This window comes from Drosophila bipectinata, chromosome 2R (genome assembly GCF_030179905.1).
Source record: "Drosophila bipectinata strain 14024-0381.07 chromosome 2R, DbipHiC1v2, whole genome shotgun sequence".
Lineage (NCBI taxonomy): Eukaryota > Metazoa > Arthropoda > Insecta > Diptera > Drosophilidae > Drosophila > Drosophila bipectinata.
This window is the reverse complement of record NC_091737.1, coordinates 19,603,310-19,619,663: the sequence shown is the minus strand read 5'-3', so window position 1 is coordinate 19,619,663 and position 16,354 is coordinate 19,603,310. Positions and strand designations below refer to the sequence as shown.

The following is a 16,354-nucleotide window of genomic DNA, read 5'->3' as shown; positions in this document are numbered from 1 at the left end:
TAATTTTTGTTGTGGACTCATTCTGTCTATGCAGAAATATATTGCTTATCAATTTCATTATATTGCTCCAATCCGTGTAAGACGAAAACGAAAGCTTAGTGGCCCTAATCTATTTATAATCTATTCTGTAATAAATATTTAGATCGATCTATGGCGTGTTGAACCACCAAACTGTCGAGGGAACTTCGTCATTAGAATCCATTATTCCTTAGCACTCTATTAACAAAAGTTCAAGAGCTTTTCGTAATTTAAATAGCATTGAACTTGGCTCTTGAAACACGCAACTTCTTATCGAAGGTGACACTTTTCATGGCTTCTTGTCTAATCGCCCTAGCCGCCTATCAATTAGATTCCCCCAAATAAAAATTACATCATACTTTATGCACCAAAACCATTATTTATTTGTCCAAAACCACAAGATAAATTTTAGGCATTGCTAAATATTTCGAATGCTTGATTTAGAGTGTCTGCCACCAAAGGTGGCACCAATTATGCAGCAACGGAGATTTCCAGTCGCGGGCAGTTGGGAATTCCGCACTCGAGATCAGGAGAAGCGTCCTGGTGCCAACAGCTCTCCGAGTTGCAAAACATGCACGCTTTCGGTGATAGCGGGACATTTGTCGAGAGATCCACCATTTCCCAGACTTTCTTCAGATCCGTAACGAGGGCATTCATCATTGCATAGGTGTGGAAGGGTGTGGGTGCCAGTCGGAGTTTCTCCTCGCCGCGGGCTACAGTCGGATAGTTGATGGATTGAAGGTAGTGGCCGAATTGTTCCATGAGAACATTTGAGATTTGACTGCTTTTCAATGGGTCCCCTATTTTAATTGGAATGATATGACTCGGAGTTTCTTCGACGGGGAAACCTGAAACCAAAAAAATAAGTAATTAGGTCAAAAAAGTGAAAGTATTATCATAGCAATCGATTGCTGTGGACCGTGGATGTTTGGCTAAATATAATTTGGCATGAATTCAGATATACGTATTTGTTTGTAAAGTGGAAAATAACCTTAAAAGTGTGTTACATAAAACCAAGAATAACACGCACCTTCTCGCTTTAGCAAGTTCTTCAGGTAGGAGACGTTACGTTGGTGCAAATGACGCAACTCCCGACCCTCGTCCGATGCCAGAATGTTGACAGCCTCCAGGGCTCCGCACAGCACAGTCGGCGGCAAGGATGTGGTAAAGATGAAGCCAGCTGCGTACGAACGAATCATGTCCACAAGTTTTTCGGATCCAGCGATGTAACCACCAATGTTACCAAACGCCTTGCCCAAAGTTCCCGATATAATGTCCATTTTGTGCAATACTCCATCCCGTTCTCCAACTCCGGCTCCGTGATCGCCGTACAAACCCACGGCGTGCACCTCGTCAATAAATGTAATGGCTCCGTACTCGTGGGCAACATCTAGAAGCTCCTCCAACGGGCAAATAGCTCCTGTCATGGAATGTACCGTCTCAAATGCTACAATTTTTGGGGTGCTCTTGTCCACCTTTTTCAAAAGGCTACGTAAATGGTCCACATCGTTGTGCCGGAATATGTGCTTGGGCACACCACTATTCCGAATCCCCATGATCATGGAAGCGTGGTTGCCTGCGTCCGAGAATATTTGGCAGCCAGGCAATAGCCTGGCAAGGGTAAAGAGCGTCGAATCGTTGGCTACAAAGCACGAAGTGAACAGCAATCCGGCTTCCTTTTGATGCAGTTCTGCCAGCTTGCGTTCCAGACGTTCGTGGTGCAGAGAATTGCCCGAAATATTCCTGGTTCCTCCGGCTCCAGAACCGTGCATGTTAAGGGCCTCTTGAACGGCTCTCTTAACGCTAGGATGAGCAGACATGCCCAGGTAGTCGTTGGAACACCAGACAGTAATGGGCTTCTCGGACCGCTCCGAATATTCGAGTGCATGAGGGAACAACCCGTCACCAGCCAGGCGGTTCACCTTCTTGAAGATGCGGTAGGAGTGGTCCTTCTTCTTCTTTTGGATCTGCTCGTTGAAGAACTTCTCATAGGGAAAGGTCTCCGAGGAGGAGGTGGCCTGAGAGGGGCAGGCAGCAACCTGTCCAGGGTCAGCAGCCCCAAAACGCTTGCTCTCCGTCGAATAAGACCTTGTAACAGTTGACGCATATGGCAGCGAAGCGACGAGTGAAAGTCCCTTCTCGCCAGCCGTTGCAGCTCCAGATGCAGCCGCAGCAGTGTTTAGAGTTTTCCCCATCACGGGACAATACATCCCATAGGATTGGGTGAGCACCTCCGCATAATTGCGAAGGAAGTTGGCAGTAAAGCGGTTCAGAAACGGACACTGCATGTTGCGAAATCAAATCACTCTTCAGACCCGACCTAGATCAGCGAACTTTGGAAGCGAAGTGAATGTTTTTGGTAAATTATGCAAGATTTCGTGGCTGGGAGGTGTATTTAGAGTTGTCAGGTAGCTGTCGGAGCCCCCAAGGCCACCCCACTAGATCTAAGTTACCCTGTGGGAAGTCGTTTGCCCCAATCACCCTGTGAATTTTATTTTCTAACATAAAAAATGTCAAGTGACGAACGCACTTCTCCTTTAAAAAATTTAAAAACTTGTTTTAATTAATTTTTACAAAATCTTCGTCATTTAGAAGTTTGAAATTGTCCTCGCGAAAATAAAGTAGGTTTTCATTAAAGCATTTGCTACTTTCGTTGTGCAATTTTGTCATGACTGGCTTCAAGTTCTTTATTCCCGCAGTATTGGCCAAATCGGTGAAATAATCAATCTTAAAAAAAAACAGTCATAAAATATAGGTATGTATTCAGAAAACAAGGTAACTACTTACTTGCTTGGGGCCTAGCATATGAGCATGACGTCTTCTGTACCCTGCGCTCCAAAGCTTCTCCATTTTTTCCTGGGTATCCTTTTGCATTTCCTCTTTGGAGGGAAGGACATTGGATCCTTTGTAGTAGCTCAGGATAAAACGCGCCTGCAGATCCATCATTTGGGCAGCACAAACATAAAATGGCAAACCAATCAATGAAATCGATGGGTTCATTATGTTAATACACTGCTTATAAAGATCCTGAACATAGTTATCCTCGACATAAATTCCAGAATTTGCAGTAAGAAATGGGAATGAGTATTTGTAGCCAGTGCAGAAAAATATCGTATCAAATTTTTCGTAAGATCCATCCACGAAAAAGGCTCCATTCTCATCGAGCTCCTTAACATCCGGTTTTTGATTTACGTTATCGAAGAAAATCGCCGTTCCAATATCCTTTAAGTGGTGGCTTAGTGTAACACGATTGGCGGTTCTTGATATTATATTCGACAAGTCCATGCCACTTGGTCCAGCTCCAATAACCAAAACGGATTTTCCTAAAAAAAAAGGTTGAGGAAATTATCCTTCTCATTAAACTTCCTGAACAAACCTTGGAAAACATCCCGTTTTCGAAAGTCGTGGCTGTGCATAAAATTTCCTTTGAAACGATGCATATTGGGGATTTTTATGTAGTTGGGTGTATGGTAATGCCCATTGGCAACCATAACTTTATCAAAGTAGTGGAATTCGATTTGGTTTGTTGTTACATCTTTTACAAGGACCTGATTTAAAAAAAAAAATATTTTTAGGAATAATTTTCTTAAATGACTGAAACAGTTTACCTGCCACATGTTCTTTTTGGGCGCCACTCTAATCACATAGGAATTAAATCTGATGTGCTTCTTCAAATCGAAATGATCTGCATACTGGTTCAAGAAATCCAAAATTTCATCGGATCTCACATACGAACGTTCGTTTTTGGCGATTTCAAAGTCTGGAAATCCCATTACTTCCTTTGGCAAATTTGTTCTGAAATCGCAAATATATCCTGGCTATATGTTTGTTAATACTGATTGGAAAAACCCACCGTAAATTCTCGTACATGCTGCTGTGAACATCAATACCGTTCACAGATCCTGTGGCCTCATTGTACACCCAGGTACCGCCAATTTGGTTGGATAACTCGAAGACCGTTGTTTGGAATCCACTGTCAATGGCATGTCGTGCACAGCAGAGGCCTCCTGTTCCGGCTCCAATTATGCACAAGCTCGTCATATTGAGATTAATATTGTTTCTAGGTGCGATACGCGGCAATCAATCTTGACAGTCCGAGTGCTATTGTAAAACTGAAGATCGCATTATAATGAACTGTATGGCTTCTCCACAAAAACACCCTTCGAAAATCAGATGGGTGGGCATTCTGCTTCCAACTGATAAGAAAATATTGAATTTAGGCGTCTACCTTTTGGGGAACTTGTTTCAGGGTATTCCTGATTCTACAGGAATAAGTGATATTGCTCGGCTGATAATCTTACAAACATAAACCATTTTTAAATCTACCTACAGAGGCCATCTGGGCATTTAGGTGCTTGTTTTTTGTTTTATTATAGATTTTTATATGAGTAAAGCATCTTTATATATGTACCTACGTATATTACTTATTTTATTGATATTTATTTTCGCCGATAAGCCTGTCGGCTTAATTAATCTCTACTAAAGGGGTCAGACTGAACTTTATTGTTATTGTTTAGCTCAAGGTAGGGGTTTTCAACTGAGGAAAACTTGAATGAAGCTTACCGATACATACATATTTGAAAGAATACTATATTTATATCAATGCAGTGAAGAAGAAGCCATATCCTTAATTTCTTACCCTTACCCTTCCTTTCCTAACTTAATTCTTCAAAAATTTAAACTGGAGAATATGTTTGTTTATAAATCATAATTTACCCTTTTTTTTGTAGTATGATTACATTCCAGAAGAAGCTTTAATTTTGTAACAATTCACAAAGATATTTAAAAAATAATAAATTAAAAAAAAAATATATATAAAAATAATAGAGCCCTCCTCCACGATTCTCATCGGTTGCACTTAACCAGGCCCGAAAAGTTGGAAAATTAATTATTTATTTTTTCTAAATTTTATTTTTTCTCGCTTTTGTTGTTGTAAGTTTTAGTTTTTTTAATTTTTTGTTGTTGTAATTTGTATACCCCGGTTGTATACAGACGGTTGCTGGGGTATAGCACGAAAAATGGACAAAAAATCTAAAAAATTTTTTGTCTCAGGGTTTTGATGCAGAATGATGGAGAATTGATCTAGAAATCGTTTAAGGTACTCCGCTTGTGAATCGGATGAGAATTGGGGAAGATAAAGCCATCGTCGTGGACCCTATAGGAGAAAAACACATTTTCAAGGGATCCCATCTCGAAAAATGGACAAAAAATCTAAAAAATTTTTTGTCTCAGGATTTTGATGCAGAATGGTGGAGAATCAATCCAGAAATCTTTTAAGGTACTCCGCTTGAGAATCGGATGAGAATTGGGAAAGATATAGCCACCACTGTGGCCCCTATAGGAGGAAACCCCATTTTCAAGGGATCCCATCATGAAAAATGGACAAAAAATCTCAAAAATATTTTGTCTCAGGATTTTGATGCAGAATGATGGCAAATCGATTCAGAAATCGTTTAAGGTACTCCGCTTGAGAATCGGAAGAGAATTGGGAAAGATATAGCCATCACTGTGGCCCCTATAGGAGAAAACCCCATTTTCAAGGGATCCCATCATGAAAAATGGACAAAAAATCTCAAAAATATTTTGTCTCAGGATTTTGATGCAGAATGGTGGAGAATCAATCCAGAAATCTTTTAAGGTACTCCGCTTGAGAATCGGATGAGAATTGGGAAAGATATAGCCACCACTGTGGCCCCTATAGGAGAAAACCCCATTTTCAAGGGATCACATCATGAAAAATGGACAAAAAATCTCAAAAATATTTTGTCTCAGGATTTTGATGCAGAATGATGGCAAATCGATTCAGAAATCGTTTAAGGTACTCCGCTTGAGAATCGGAAGAGAATTGGGAAAGATATAGCCATCACTGTGGCCCCTATAGGAGAAAACCCCATTTTCAAGGGATCCCATCATGAAAAATGGACAAAATATCTCAAAAATATTTTGTCTCAGGATTTTGATGCAGAATGATGGAGAATTGATCTAGAAATCGTTTAAGGTACTCCGCTTGTGAATCGGATGAGAATTGGGGAAGATAAAGCCATCGTCGTGGACCCTATAGGAGAAAAACACATTTTCAAGGGATCCCATCTCGAAAAATGGACAAAAAATCTAAAAAATTTTTTGTCTCAGGATTTTGATGCAGAATGGTGGAGAATCAATCCAGAAATCTTTTAAGGTACTCCGCTTGAGAATCGGATGAGAATTGGGAAAGATATAGCCACCACTGTGGCCCCTATAGGAGGAAACCCCATTTTCAAGGGATCCCATCATGAAAAATGGACAAAAAATCTCAAAAATATTTTGTCTCAGGATTTTGATGCAGAATGATGGCAAATCGATTCAGAAATCGTTTAAGGTACTCCGCTTGAGAATCGGAAGAGAATTGGGAAAGATATAGCCATCACTGTGGCCCCTATAGGAGAAAACCCCATTTTCAAGGGATCCCATCATGAAAAACGGACAAAAAATCTCAAAAATATTTTGTCTCAGGATTTTGATGCAGAATGGTGGAGAATCAATCCAGAAATCTTTTAAGGTACTCCGCTTGAGAATCGGATGAGAATTGGGAAAGATATAGCCACCACTGTGGCCCCTATAGGAGGAAACCCCATTTTCAAGGGATCCCATCATGAAAAATGGACAAAAAATCTCAAAAATATTTTGTCTCAGGATTTTGATGCAGAATGGTGGAGAATCAATCCAGAAATCTTTTAAGGTACTCCGCTTGAGAATCGGATGAGAATTGGGAAAGATATAGCCACCACTGTGGCCCCTATAGGAGAAAACCCCATTTTTAAGGGATCCCATCATGAAAAATGGACAAAAAATATAAAAAAATATTTTGTCTCAGGATTTTGATGCAGAATGATGGCAAATCGCTCCAGAAATCGTTTAAGGTAATCCGCTTGAGAATCGGATGAGAATTGGGAAAGATAAAGCCACAGTCACAGTGGACCCTATAGGAGAAAACCACATTTTTTCCCCTAAAATAATTATTAAAAAAAAAAATAATTAATAAAATAATAGCGCCCTCCTCCTCGATTCTCATCGGTGACACTTAAGCAGGCCCGAAAAGTTGGAAAATTAATTATTTATTTTTTGAAAATTTAATTTTTTTTCCCTTTTTTGTTGTAAGTTTTAGTTTTTGTTGTTGTTAATTGTATGCCCTTACAGAGGGTTTATACCCCAGCACGAAAAATGGACAACTTTCCTGTTACTTTCCCAATCATTCACAGATGGGCTTCTTATCGTTTCTACTATATTGCCCTTTTATGTTTCGCTTCCAGTTGCTGCTGTTGCTGAGTGGCTGGCCGGCCACTGCCAACTTCAGCCAAACTTTCTTTTTTATAAAAGTAAAATTTTTGTAAATGTTTGCCGAAATGTACGGCTTAATAGAAAAATAATTTCAGTATTTGTTTTTGGCTGAGGAAACCTTGGCCCACTCACATCTTTACCTATGAGTTTCCCACGGAAAACAACGCAAAAAGCCAAATGTGAGAAAATTTGCATGGGTCAGCGTTACTTTGAGCCGAACGTGATTCAGTGTGTCAGAGTACGTTAAGAACGTCTAACATGGGACTAGCGGCTTCTATATGCATAAAAGTTCTGCAACTTGCAAGTGTCCCCTCAAGAATACATTTTATATTAAAAACATAATTAATTAATTTCATAACCAGATAGCTACGGTGGCTGCGTTGATTCTGAAGAGATTATCGGACAAGTATTCGGAACGAGTATTTACAATCAATAAAAAGCAGTCCAGGGAATGGACACTCTTGAATAATCTTTCATGGACCAGGGAGGGCGATGACTTCAGCACACTAACCTTTGTTGGATATACCTTCATAGCTTCAGTTTTGCTCTTGTCAAGGTAAAGATATAAATTTCATAAATAAAAGTTTACCATTAAATCAATTACCTGCAGAATTATCGATGGAACTTCCAACTATAGAACCTGCGAAATAATTCTTCTTACCTGTGGAGTTTTGTTCTTCACCATAGAAGGTATTGTGGCTTTCATAAAAATAATATCTTATAAGTGACATCTTAAATAACTCTTGTAGGACTCTTGAAGTTCTTTGCCTTGGAGGAACTACCCGATGAACTGACGACTTACGCATATACCCTTGGAGCTCTTTCGTTTTTCTGTGCAGCTTTATTCGCTTTGGACTTAATGCTATTTAAAAATTTGATGAAAATCAAAAACTCAAGTGCTCAGACGGATCAGCTAAAGGAAACAGTGGCCATGAAAGTTTACAATTTGTCCCAAGAGGCTAAAACATCTTGTTGCAACAATGCTCCCCGAACTGAATTAATTAATGAAAGGGATAGAAAGTACCTGAGAACAGATTTGTAGGCCAACCATATTAAATACTTTAGAATATCTACATCTGTCATTACCTTTATTGCCTTTATTTTTACGAATGTAGTGAAACAAAATATGCATTATAAGATCGTGCTGTTGAAACAACTAATTGGAATTTGTATGTTTAATAAATTTGTTCGACATTAATCAACGCTAGAAGCGGCACCAACTAATACACAGAATTGAATGTATTAAGATTACTAACAGTGTACACTATAATAATAAAAAGAGCGGGCTCAGAACAGTAAAAATGATACCCTCGTTCTCCTTGCATCTCCCTTGGCTCTTCGAGCCATCCCGTAATGTCACATGCTCCCCTCGCTGCTGCTCGTCGTTCCTTTGGAGTCGCACATTCCACCGGCCACGTTGTCATCGCCGCGCACTGCTCCTGAGGTTAGTCCTCCAGTAATCCCAGTTAAATTTAGTTTGTACTGTGGAGTGGTGGATGGATTAGTTTTGTTTTTCAACCATGTTTTTGAATTTTGTTAGCAGAAAACGCAAAATACTTTTCAAATAAACATAAAATTTGATAAAAATAAAAAATTCACTTAAAATGAATAAAAAATGCTAATATTTTTGGACTAGAATAGCCTATAATAGTCGCTTTAAGATAAAGGAACTTTGGGTAGTACGTGTTTTTAGCCATTTCATAGCTTATGAGATTTCTTAAAAATGACTACAATAGCTTAGAATAGCTTTGAAGTAGTAGGTGGCTTACAAAGTTTAAGATATAGCTTTAATATATCGACCCACAAGAAATAAATATAACCGAATTCCACCTTGAAATTCCTTGAAGAAAAATAAAATAAAAACCCTAAACCATACCTGTATTAAATCATGCTTTAATATCACAGTAAATCATAATCCTCATACACATTCAAAAAATATAATTAAATTATAATTGATCTTAACTGTAACTGTACGAAATGGCTTTTTGGCTTGGCATAGTTTTAGTTACCTTATTTGCGCACTCAAAGCACTTCGATACTACTTTATTTATAACGTTCATAAGGTTTTTTGTTTCTCTGATGACGTGATCCACCTTCACAAAAGTGGCAGCTTTACCCACCGTGTGGTCTTTCACTGTAAATTGAAGTGCTTGGACAAAAGTCGGCACTCTATCTAAAATGTTAAGCAGATCCTTTTTGTTGTCACTTGCTGGGACCTACAGATACCACACAGAATATATAAAATATATCCATTAGAGAGTTTAAAAGACTTGGATGTACCTGATAAGAAAAGTGACGAAGGACCTTGTAAAGTCGATTGGCTTCCTCCGCAAAATATTCGGCTTGAGTAAACAAATCCTGAGTTGTTCTTAAAGAACCGTTTCCTTTTGTAAACTGATACATAAGGAAAGCCATAGCTGACATGTTTTTAGCTCTCTTTAATATGTCGTTGTCATCCGACAAGTCTTCACTCCATTTTGATTGATATGTGCTTAGATCTCCATTGTTTTTGCCTTCGAGGCCAGAATACTCAACCATTTCTCCATCTTCAGTTGCAGGTACACCGGGTTTAGATAGTTTATCAGAAGTTTCGCATTTCTAGAAAACAAAACAAAAGGGCTAGAATTAAGATACCTAATTAGAAAAGTAAGTAAATCCACCTCAGTTTCCGTTTCTCTTTCGTTCTTAGTCGTATTAATTGATACAAGAATCTTTTTGGCGATCATAGAGATCTCGTTAGTAAGCCACTTCCACATGTCCGAGAAGGACTCAAAGTTCTCGTTGGCCGCACTGCTGTTCGAGTATTTCCAAAGGATTTTGGCAGCAATAAAGACCTGAGGTCCATAGATTCGTAGATTGATGGCTAGGCACTTTGCCTGGACCTGCAACCTTTCCGTTGGCGCAATATGCTGCAGGAGCTTACAGATGTCAAAGATATGGTCGCAGCAGTCATGGAACTTTGAGGAACGCTGGTTCAGATTGTCGATGTCATAGTTCGTTGCCAGGACGTGGAACGATTTCACAAGCTTAGACGCGATCTTAAGAGATTCGTTGAAGTCCTCGATTTGGCTGGATACCGAGACGACCAGCTGCTTGCAAAGCTCTTCCAGACTACTCAGCATTCCCAACTCGGGATCACGACCCTTCAACTGACTCCCGGAGTTTTCGTGCTGGTCCTTCATAATGGTGTTGAGGTAAAGATCGAACTCCAGCTTGCAATTGTCACAATAGGACAGTATGTTCTTTCGATGGTTGTGACTGATGTAGGGCGAGTCAGTAAAGTCGTGGGCCTTTTCAAAGAGTTTCTCAAATGCCATGGACAACTCCTCACGCAGATCCATGCTCTCGGAGCTCATGTGCTTCCTGAAGTTGGTGTTGTTCACCATGCGACCACCGCCAGAGGAGGATGATAGGTTTTTCTCCGACTTCCACAAATCGTCGTCCAGGAAATTGAAGTACGCGTCGGAATTGTTGTTACCTTCGACATTACTCTCATAGTAGCTCATCTGGTACTTGTACCGCTTGATGAGGTTAACAATGCGCTTTATTGTCGTGTATATGCTTTCGTTCTCGTAGTTCGGATTGCTAGCCTGCTTTTCGAAGGGTAGGTGCTTCGCCGAATCAAAGATACTGTCCTTCACCACGAAATGAATGAGGTCCATAGCTCTTCTGATCTGGCAGAACACGGTGTCGCGGTTCTCCTTCACGATCACACAGTCGCTGTGGATCAGGCTGTTCTTCGAGGACGTTAGCAAGATGGCAATCGATTTCTCCAGGATTTGACGGGCCGAAAACATCTGCGCCCGCCGCCGCTCCTCCTTAAAGGAGTTCCGGTGGTGCCCGGTGAGGTAAGCAAGCTCGATCATCTCCGTGCCGAAAACGGAAAACGCACGTACAAACTCAGTGAAGTTCATCACCGATTCTAGCTTCTCGAGACTCTCGGAGGCTCGCTTCTTGGCGGTTAAGAGTTTCTTCACAACAATAATATCAACCAGGAGTAAAATTCGCGTGACAGAGGATAGGAGGGACCTGGCCGCCAATATAATGGCACCATAGTCTTTCAAAGGTTCAATGTGGTGTCGAAGTTCCATACCACTTAATGGTGATATATCACAAAGTCGTTCGATTGATTTTCCTAAAGAAATGAGGATGTATCATTTATATTGTAATTTTTTGTTATCAAAATAAAGTATACCAACCAGCATCTCGGGCTTCTTTGGCAGCCTCGTACATATCCCCTTTGATATCTATATTTTCCTCAGCTATTATTTCGCCAATCGTTATAAACCGTTCCACGGCGATGTTTAGTAAGTGCCCTATGTTCCCAAAAGTGGACATGATTTGCTCGTTATCCATATCACGAACTCGAAAGCGTTGATTCTGAAACAGTGGTCATGTTAGACATTAGGTTTTTTCATTGCCAATCAATAATCCCCGTGGAATAAAGGCGAGGCCTCTCTCGGGGCTCCGATACAATTTGAAAGTCACGCAGTGCCGGTCAAAAACTTACGTTTACAATTGATTGGTTGAGTCCATACATGTTGGAAAAGTCCCTCGACAATAAAAAAAAGATTTATATTTTTTTTAACAATGCGCAAAGCGATTTTTAGGCATGTAACATTTTTATTTACTCCCTATTGATTTTTCTCACTACTAAGGTTAGCAGAGCTGAATAGACAGTGAAACTAAATCATGTATTTGGCACTTAATAATACCGTCACTGATTAATGCGTCATATTACGGGGGTTTAAAGGTTTAAGCTCAAACAAATTTCGATTTTTCAGCCAACGAAAGCTTTTAGCTTAAATTAGTTTTATATCTAGGTGTCTGTAAACAACGTGTTTACTTGTAGACAAATATATGTATAGGCTCCCAGATTTGTGTGATTCGAGCTTGTAACAAATGGTTGTGCGCAGACTTTCTGCGCAAAAAAGCCATTTAGTACTGCACATGGCTGCCGGCAGTGGGGTGAAGGGCAAATTAAAAGGAGGCATTTATTAACTATTTATACTCCTCAATTATAACAATTTATAGAAAAAAATATTAGTATCCGTTAAATACATTTGCATTTCTGTATCTAATAATACTTTATGGTATTATTTATAGATCCAGATTAACCCCCTAAAAAATTGTAGAGACTTCCCATGGACCAGTTCGATGCAACAGTTTCACGTTACATATCTGCTTACAGCTGGTATGAGATATCGAAAGAATCGGTTACTACCAGCCGCTATATGGTTTTAAAGGTTTTTAATATTTCCTTAATAACTTTTAAAACAAATGGCAAATATAAGAAATTTGAAATATTAAAAAATATTACGATTAGCAGAAATATCTTTAAAATGACTCAAAAAAAGGTAAAAACAATAAGTAATTAATTATTAAAATTCTTTTTATCCATGTAAATAAAGTCTTCCTCAATTTTTTTAATGCTCGTTACTTTCCCTCTTTCAGTAAAAATCACACAGTAAAGTGTTGGAAAACGCTGCTGGCCAAATCACAGGGAACCGCTGACATACATAGTTCCCGGCCAAGGCCTTAAGCTCAGGTACATCTTAAGCCATTAAAATGGGAATAAACAATCCTAAAATATCAAAAATATAAAAAACTATCTTATTTTCGATATTCAAGCTAAATTTACATGTCGATATAGCCATATCAATTTTGTGCAAAAAATATCGATATTTTGATACATTATCACAACCATATGATTCCAAAAATGTTACCTAAACACGAGCACGTCAAATAATATCTAAATATTTAACCGGTGTACTAATCGATGAGATTAGCTTGATTAAATTGCATTCGGCATAGATTAGCGGCGCCGTGGGAGAGGTCTTTCCACTGCATAACCAGCAGAAGCATACCTAAATAAAGCCCGGTAATACCACATTGTCCTTGCAAAAATGATGCGAAACTTCGGGATGTTATCAATTAGAAGGAGCAGCTGGCTGGCCCACTCGTGCTCCACAGAGCGGGTGTTGTCTTCCGCCATGCGACTGTCATTGCCCCCAACAGCTACCTGCCACGATAGATTACTTAACGGAGCGCGAATCGACAACATTCAACCTAGTCGGTGTCTCCACGAGAGCGCCAGCACACAACCGGAGCCCAGCAGCGATAAAGAAACCGGGAGGAAACCAGAAGATCTGGACCGTGCCTACGAGGTGCTTAGAACAACGCTGCCCAAGCTGTTCGTGGAGCCGCTGGACTATTCCATCTACAGTCCAGGCCTCGTGTTTCAGAACAACATTACTGGCAAACACACCGTAGGTCTTTACCACTACGTCAAACAAATTGCCATACTGCGAACGGTTGGCCATTTAAAGTACGCCTACGTCAAGTTTGAAGTCCTGAAGATCACAAAACATCCCGAAGACTATACGGTACGCGTCCGATGGCGGGTGAGAGGTATATCTGGCCTGAAAGTCATGTTTCAATTCTGGAAGTTCAAGCTGTGGCAGTTGAAGGAGATACTTAAGGACCAGGAAGCCTGGTATGATGGATATTCGGTACTCTACCTGGGTGATGATGGGCTCATTATCAAGCACGTTGTTGATAAGGTAATGCCGGATGAAAGCCGGGAGTCTATTGAGAACCCTTCTTCGACGTCGCTACCAACCGGATCCCTGGCGGCGACAACTTCCCAGAAGATAAACTGACATTGAAATTGTAGCTAGCTTTAAATGTTACTTATTTATTGTATTACTAAACGTAATAAACAGCAACTGTGAAATTGTTTAGTAACCGCACAACAAAATTCTGTTTAAAAACATCACTGTTTGAAGGCATACACCGAACCCTTCTTAATGTACCTATATGGACGCGCTCGATTCCGCTTTGCAAAAGCACTAATGTATGGTTTTTCCTTGTTATATTCGATTGTGCTTTGCATGGAGCCTTCAGTCTCTAGAAATATGTCGAAGCTGTATATGGTGCGGTAGAGTTGGGCATACAGAATGCGCTCGTTGTCCTCTAGTTGTTTTGGCTGTAGGGAGTTGGTCCAGAACTCCATCATCTAAAGAATAGTAGGTTCAAACAAATGGCTTTTATACTAATCTGAGTTTGCAATACTTTACCTTGATGGCGGAGTTGTTTTGCGATGTATGACATCCGTTCCAATGGACATTTAAAATCCAAAGAGGTATTTCCCTGGGGTAATTGCTTGGGATTCTAATGAAACACTCCATTTTTGCAGCTCCTCGAACAATTACAGCCCTGTATATACTGTAAGTGATTTCATTGTCGTCTGACGAAATCTTGAACACATCAGAGTTTTGCGCATGAAATTCCTCCAATGTGATTGCCGTCCATTGGACAAGACTGCACGACAAGCCGGCAGGGTAAATGTTCTCCTTCAAAGTGGCTAGATCGACATCCTTGTACGTCAAACCTCGAATCTGCTGACTTAGCTTCAACCAAGTGTTCCAACGCCTGGAGATTCGGGTTATTATTTCCTGTGTGTTTTTGTTCAAATTCAGCTCGTGGTTGTACAGCATAGAACTATTGACTGTTGGAATAGCGCACATTCCTTGCAACCAACAATAAGGTTTTCCAAAGTTTTTGGCCTTTAAATGCGCCAGACATTCATCAGCAGATATATTAAAATTCTGTAGCTATTGGAAAAAGACGATATTTATTTGAGGTTGCATTTTTCTTCTGAAATTTATACCTCATACTGGATGCCTGGAATGGGTATTTCGATGCCCAAGTCGTTCGGGTATAAGTGCCTCAGAATGTTGTGCACAAAGTTTGTATCACCGCTAAAATACGATACGATTTTATTCATTTATTCTCCATATACACTTATTTATTACCTACCCATTGTTACTAGCAAAGTTCATTTGAGCCCACACAGCAGTGCACTTGAGAAGCTCAAAATAACGAATCTGCAAAATTAATTGATAGGCGCCAGCATTTCCAATCTGGAGAAAAGAGCAGACAGATTATAATCGATTACCCCAAAAAGTGCTACAGTCTACTTACTGTAATTCGAATATGCAATGGGTGAGGAACCAATGCCTTCTCCAAGGGACTTTCAGGTTGCCCATATTTCTCATCTTCTACTTTCAACGACTGCAAAGAATCATGGTGCTTTTCATTCAACAAATCCTGCATTTGCACTTCACTTTCATATCCCACTACTTCGGAGGTAAACGTGTGATCGTCGCAGATGCGTTGAATCGATTGCAGGTTGATGAACAGGATGTAAAGGGGTTTCGGCAGGTACTTGACCACAGCACTCAACTTCCACTCCACGTCTAGGGATAGTTGCAAGGCGTCGTGCAACGGCTGAGTGGCACCCATTAATGTGCGCAAGGCAGGTGCAAAAGAAACGTATCGCTGTGTTTGACTCAGACTATCTTGCAACAACTCCTGTTTCGAGTTAAGCAGAGTGCTGTACTGTTTGTCGAGATCCTTTCTTAGTCGAAGTTCGCACTCCAACCGGTGCAGATGCTTCTTGTGGCTAGACAACTCATCTTTAGAGTCGGATGGGGTGGAAAGCTTATCCGCGTACTCTTCCTCCGTGAGTAGTTCTAGCTGGGTGTCGCGACTTTTGAATTTCTGGCAACGGATGATCTCTTTCTTCAGGTGGCTCACTTCATATAGCAGATTTTGCAACTGCAGTCGGCTAAGGTCAACCTTGTTCTTTTCCAGGTGTAGATTATCCCGTCCAGCCTTGATCTTTTGCTTCACCTCCCGATTTGCGTGCTTCAGAGCCACAAACATCAAAGTGACCGATGTGCGGGCTTCGTCTGTGGACTGCCCCTGTGAACATTAACGCGAATATGAACAATACAATATGATTTTCGACTCTTCATTAACATGTACCTTGGTCTTCAATTCCATAACGCCATCGATCGCCTTTTGCAACTGATCCAACTGTTTATTTAATACATCTTCCATTTCTTTAGTGAATTGTTAGTAAAAAGCCGCAACAAAAATTGTTTTGTCAAAAGGAAGCGCAGTGTTACCAGTCGGGATGTAGGCCCAATTCGATGATTTTCTATGTTTTTCA

At 40.2% G+C, this 16,354-nt stretch overlaps 6 protein-coding genes across 7 annotated transcripts; 2 read left to right on the top strand and 4 right to left on the bottom strand.

The window, feature by feature from the left end:
- Positions 1–374: 374 nt before the first annotated feature.
- On the bottom strand, positions 375–2,459 carry Alas (5-aminolevulinate synthase). Its single transcript, XM_017234840.3, has 2 exons — positions 1,049–2,459; positions 375–866 (listed from the first exon to the last, which is right to left on the bottom strand). Exons 1-2 carry the CDS (start codon positions 2,304–2,306, stop codon positions 490–492), a joined length of 1,635 nt encoding a protein of 544 aa, XP_017090329.2. The 5' UTR covers positions 2,307–2,459; the 3' UTR covers positions 375–489.
- A 118-nt stretch (positions 2,460–2,577) lies between these two features.
- On the bottom strand, positions 2,578–4,111 carry Fmo-1 (Flavin-containing monooxygenase 1). Its single transcript, XM_017234841.3, has 5 exons — positions 3,872–4,111; positions 3,627–3,813; positions 3,395–3,566; positions 2,806–3,341; positions 2,578–2,745 (listed from the first exon to the last, which is right to left on the bottom strand). The coding sequence occupies exons 1-5, from the start codon at positions 4,057–4,059 to the stop codon at positions 2,578–2,580; spliced, it is 1,251 nt and encodes a 416-aa protein (XP_017090330.2). The 5' UTR covers positions 4,060–4,111.
- On the top strand, positions 2,695–8,437 carry LOC108120976 (uncharacterized). The gene is made up of 5 exons (XM_070278737.1): positions 2,695–2,773; positions 7,431–7,632; positions 7,695–7,891; positions 7,946–8,025; positions 8,085–8,437. Exons 2-5 carry the CDS (start codon positions 7,594–7,596, stop codon positions 8,375–8,377), a joined length of 609 nt encoding a protein of 202 aa, XP_070134838.1. The 5' UTR covers positions 2,695–2,773; positions 7,431–7,593; the 3' UTR covers positions 8,378–8,437.
- Positions 8,438–8,681: 244 nt separating this feature from the next.
- alpha-Catr (alpha-catenin related) lies at positions 8,682–13,998 on the bottom strand. Of its 2 annotated transcripts, none has more exons than XM_070278730.1 (6): positions 13,857–13,998; positions 11,535–11,715; positions 9,996–11,470; positions 9,616–9,933; positions 9,345–9,551; positions 8,682–8,817 (listed from the first exon to the last, which is right to left on the bottom strand). In XM_070278730.1, exons 2-6 carry the CDS (start codon positions 11,689–11,691, stop codon positions 8,692–8,694), a joined length of 2,283 nt encoding a protein of 760 aa, XP_070134831.1. In that variant the 5' UTR covers positions 11,692–11,715; positions 13,857–13,998; the 3' UTR covers positions 8,682–8,691. The 2 variants fall into 2 exon arrangements, with proteins under 2 accessions (XP_070134831.1, XP_017090354.1); XM_017234865.3 differs by lacking the exon at positions 13,857–13,998 and adding an exon at positions 11,846–12,213.
- On the top strand, positions 13,032–14,108 carry LOC108120947 (uncharacterized protein C6orf136 homolog). Its single transcript, XM_017234821.3, has one exon. The coding sequence runs from the start codon at positions 13,242–13,244 to the stop codon at positions 13,995–13,997; it is 756 nt and encodes a 251-aa protein (XP_017090310.2). The 5' UTR covers positions 13,032–13,241; the 3' UTR covers positions 13,998–14,108.
- On the bottom strand, positions 14,000–16,325 carry thoc5 (THO complex 5). The gene is made up of 6 exons (XM_017234817.3): positions 16,168–16,325; positions 15,322–16,104; positions 15,157–15,260; positions 15,008–15,098; positions 14,415–14,951; positions 14,000–14,353 (listed from the first exon to the last, which is right to left on the bottom strand). Exons 1-6 carry the CDS (start codon positions 16,240–16,242, stop codon positions 14,111–14,113), a joined length of 1,833 nt encoding a protein of 610 aa, XP_017090306.2. The 5' UTR covers positions 16,243–16,325; the 3' UTR covers positions 14,000–14,110.
- Between the last annotated feature and the right edge of the window lie 29 nt (positions 16,326–16,354).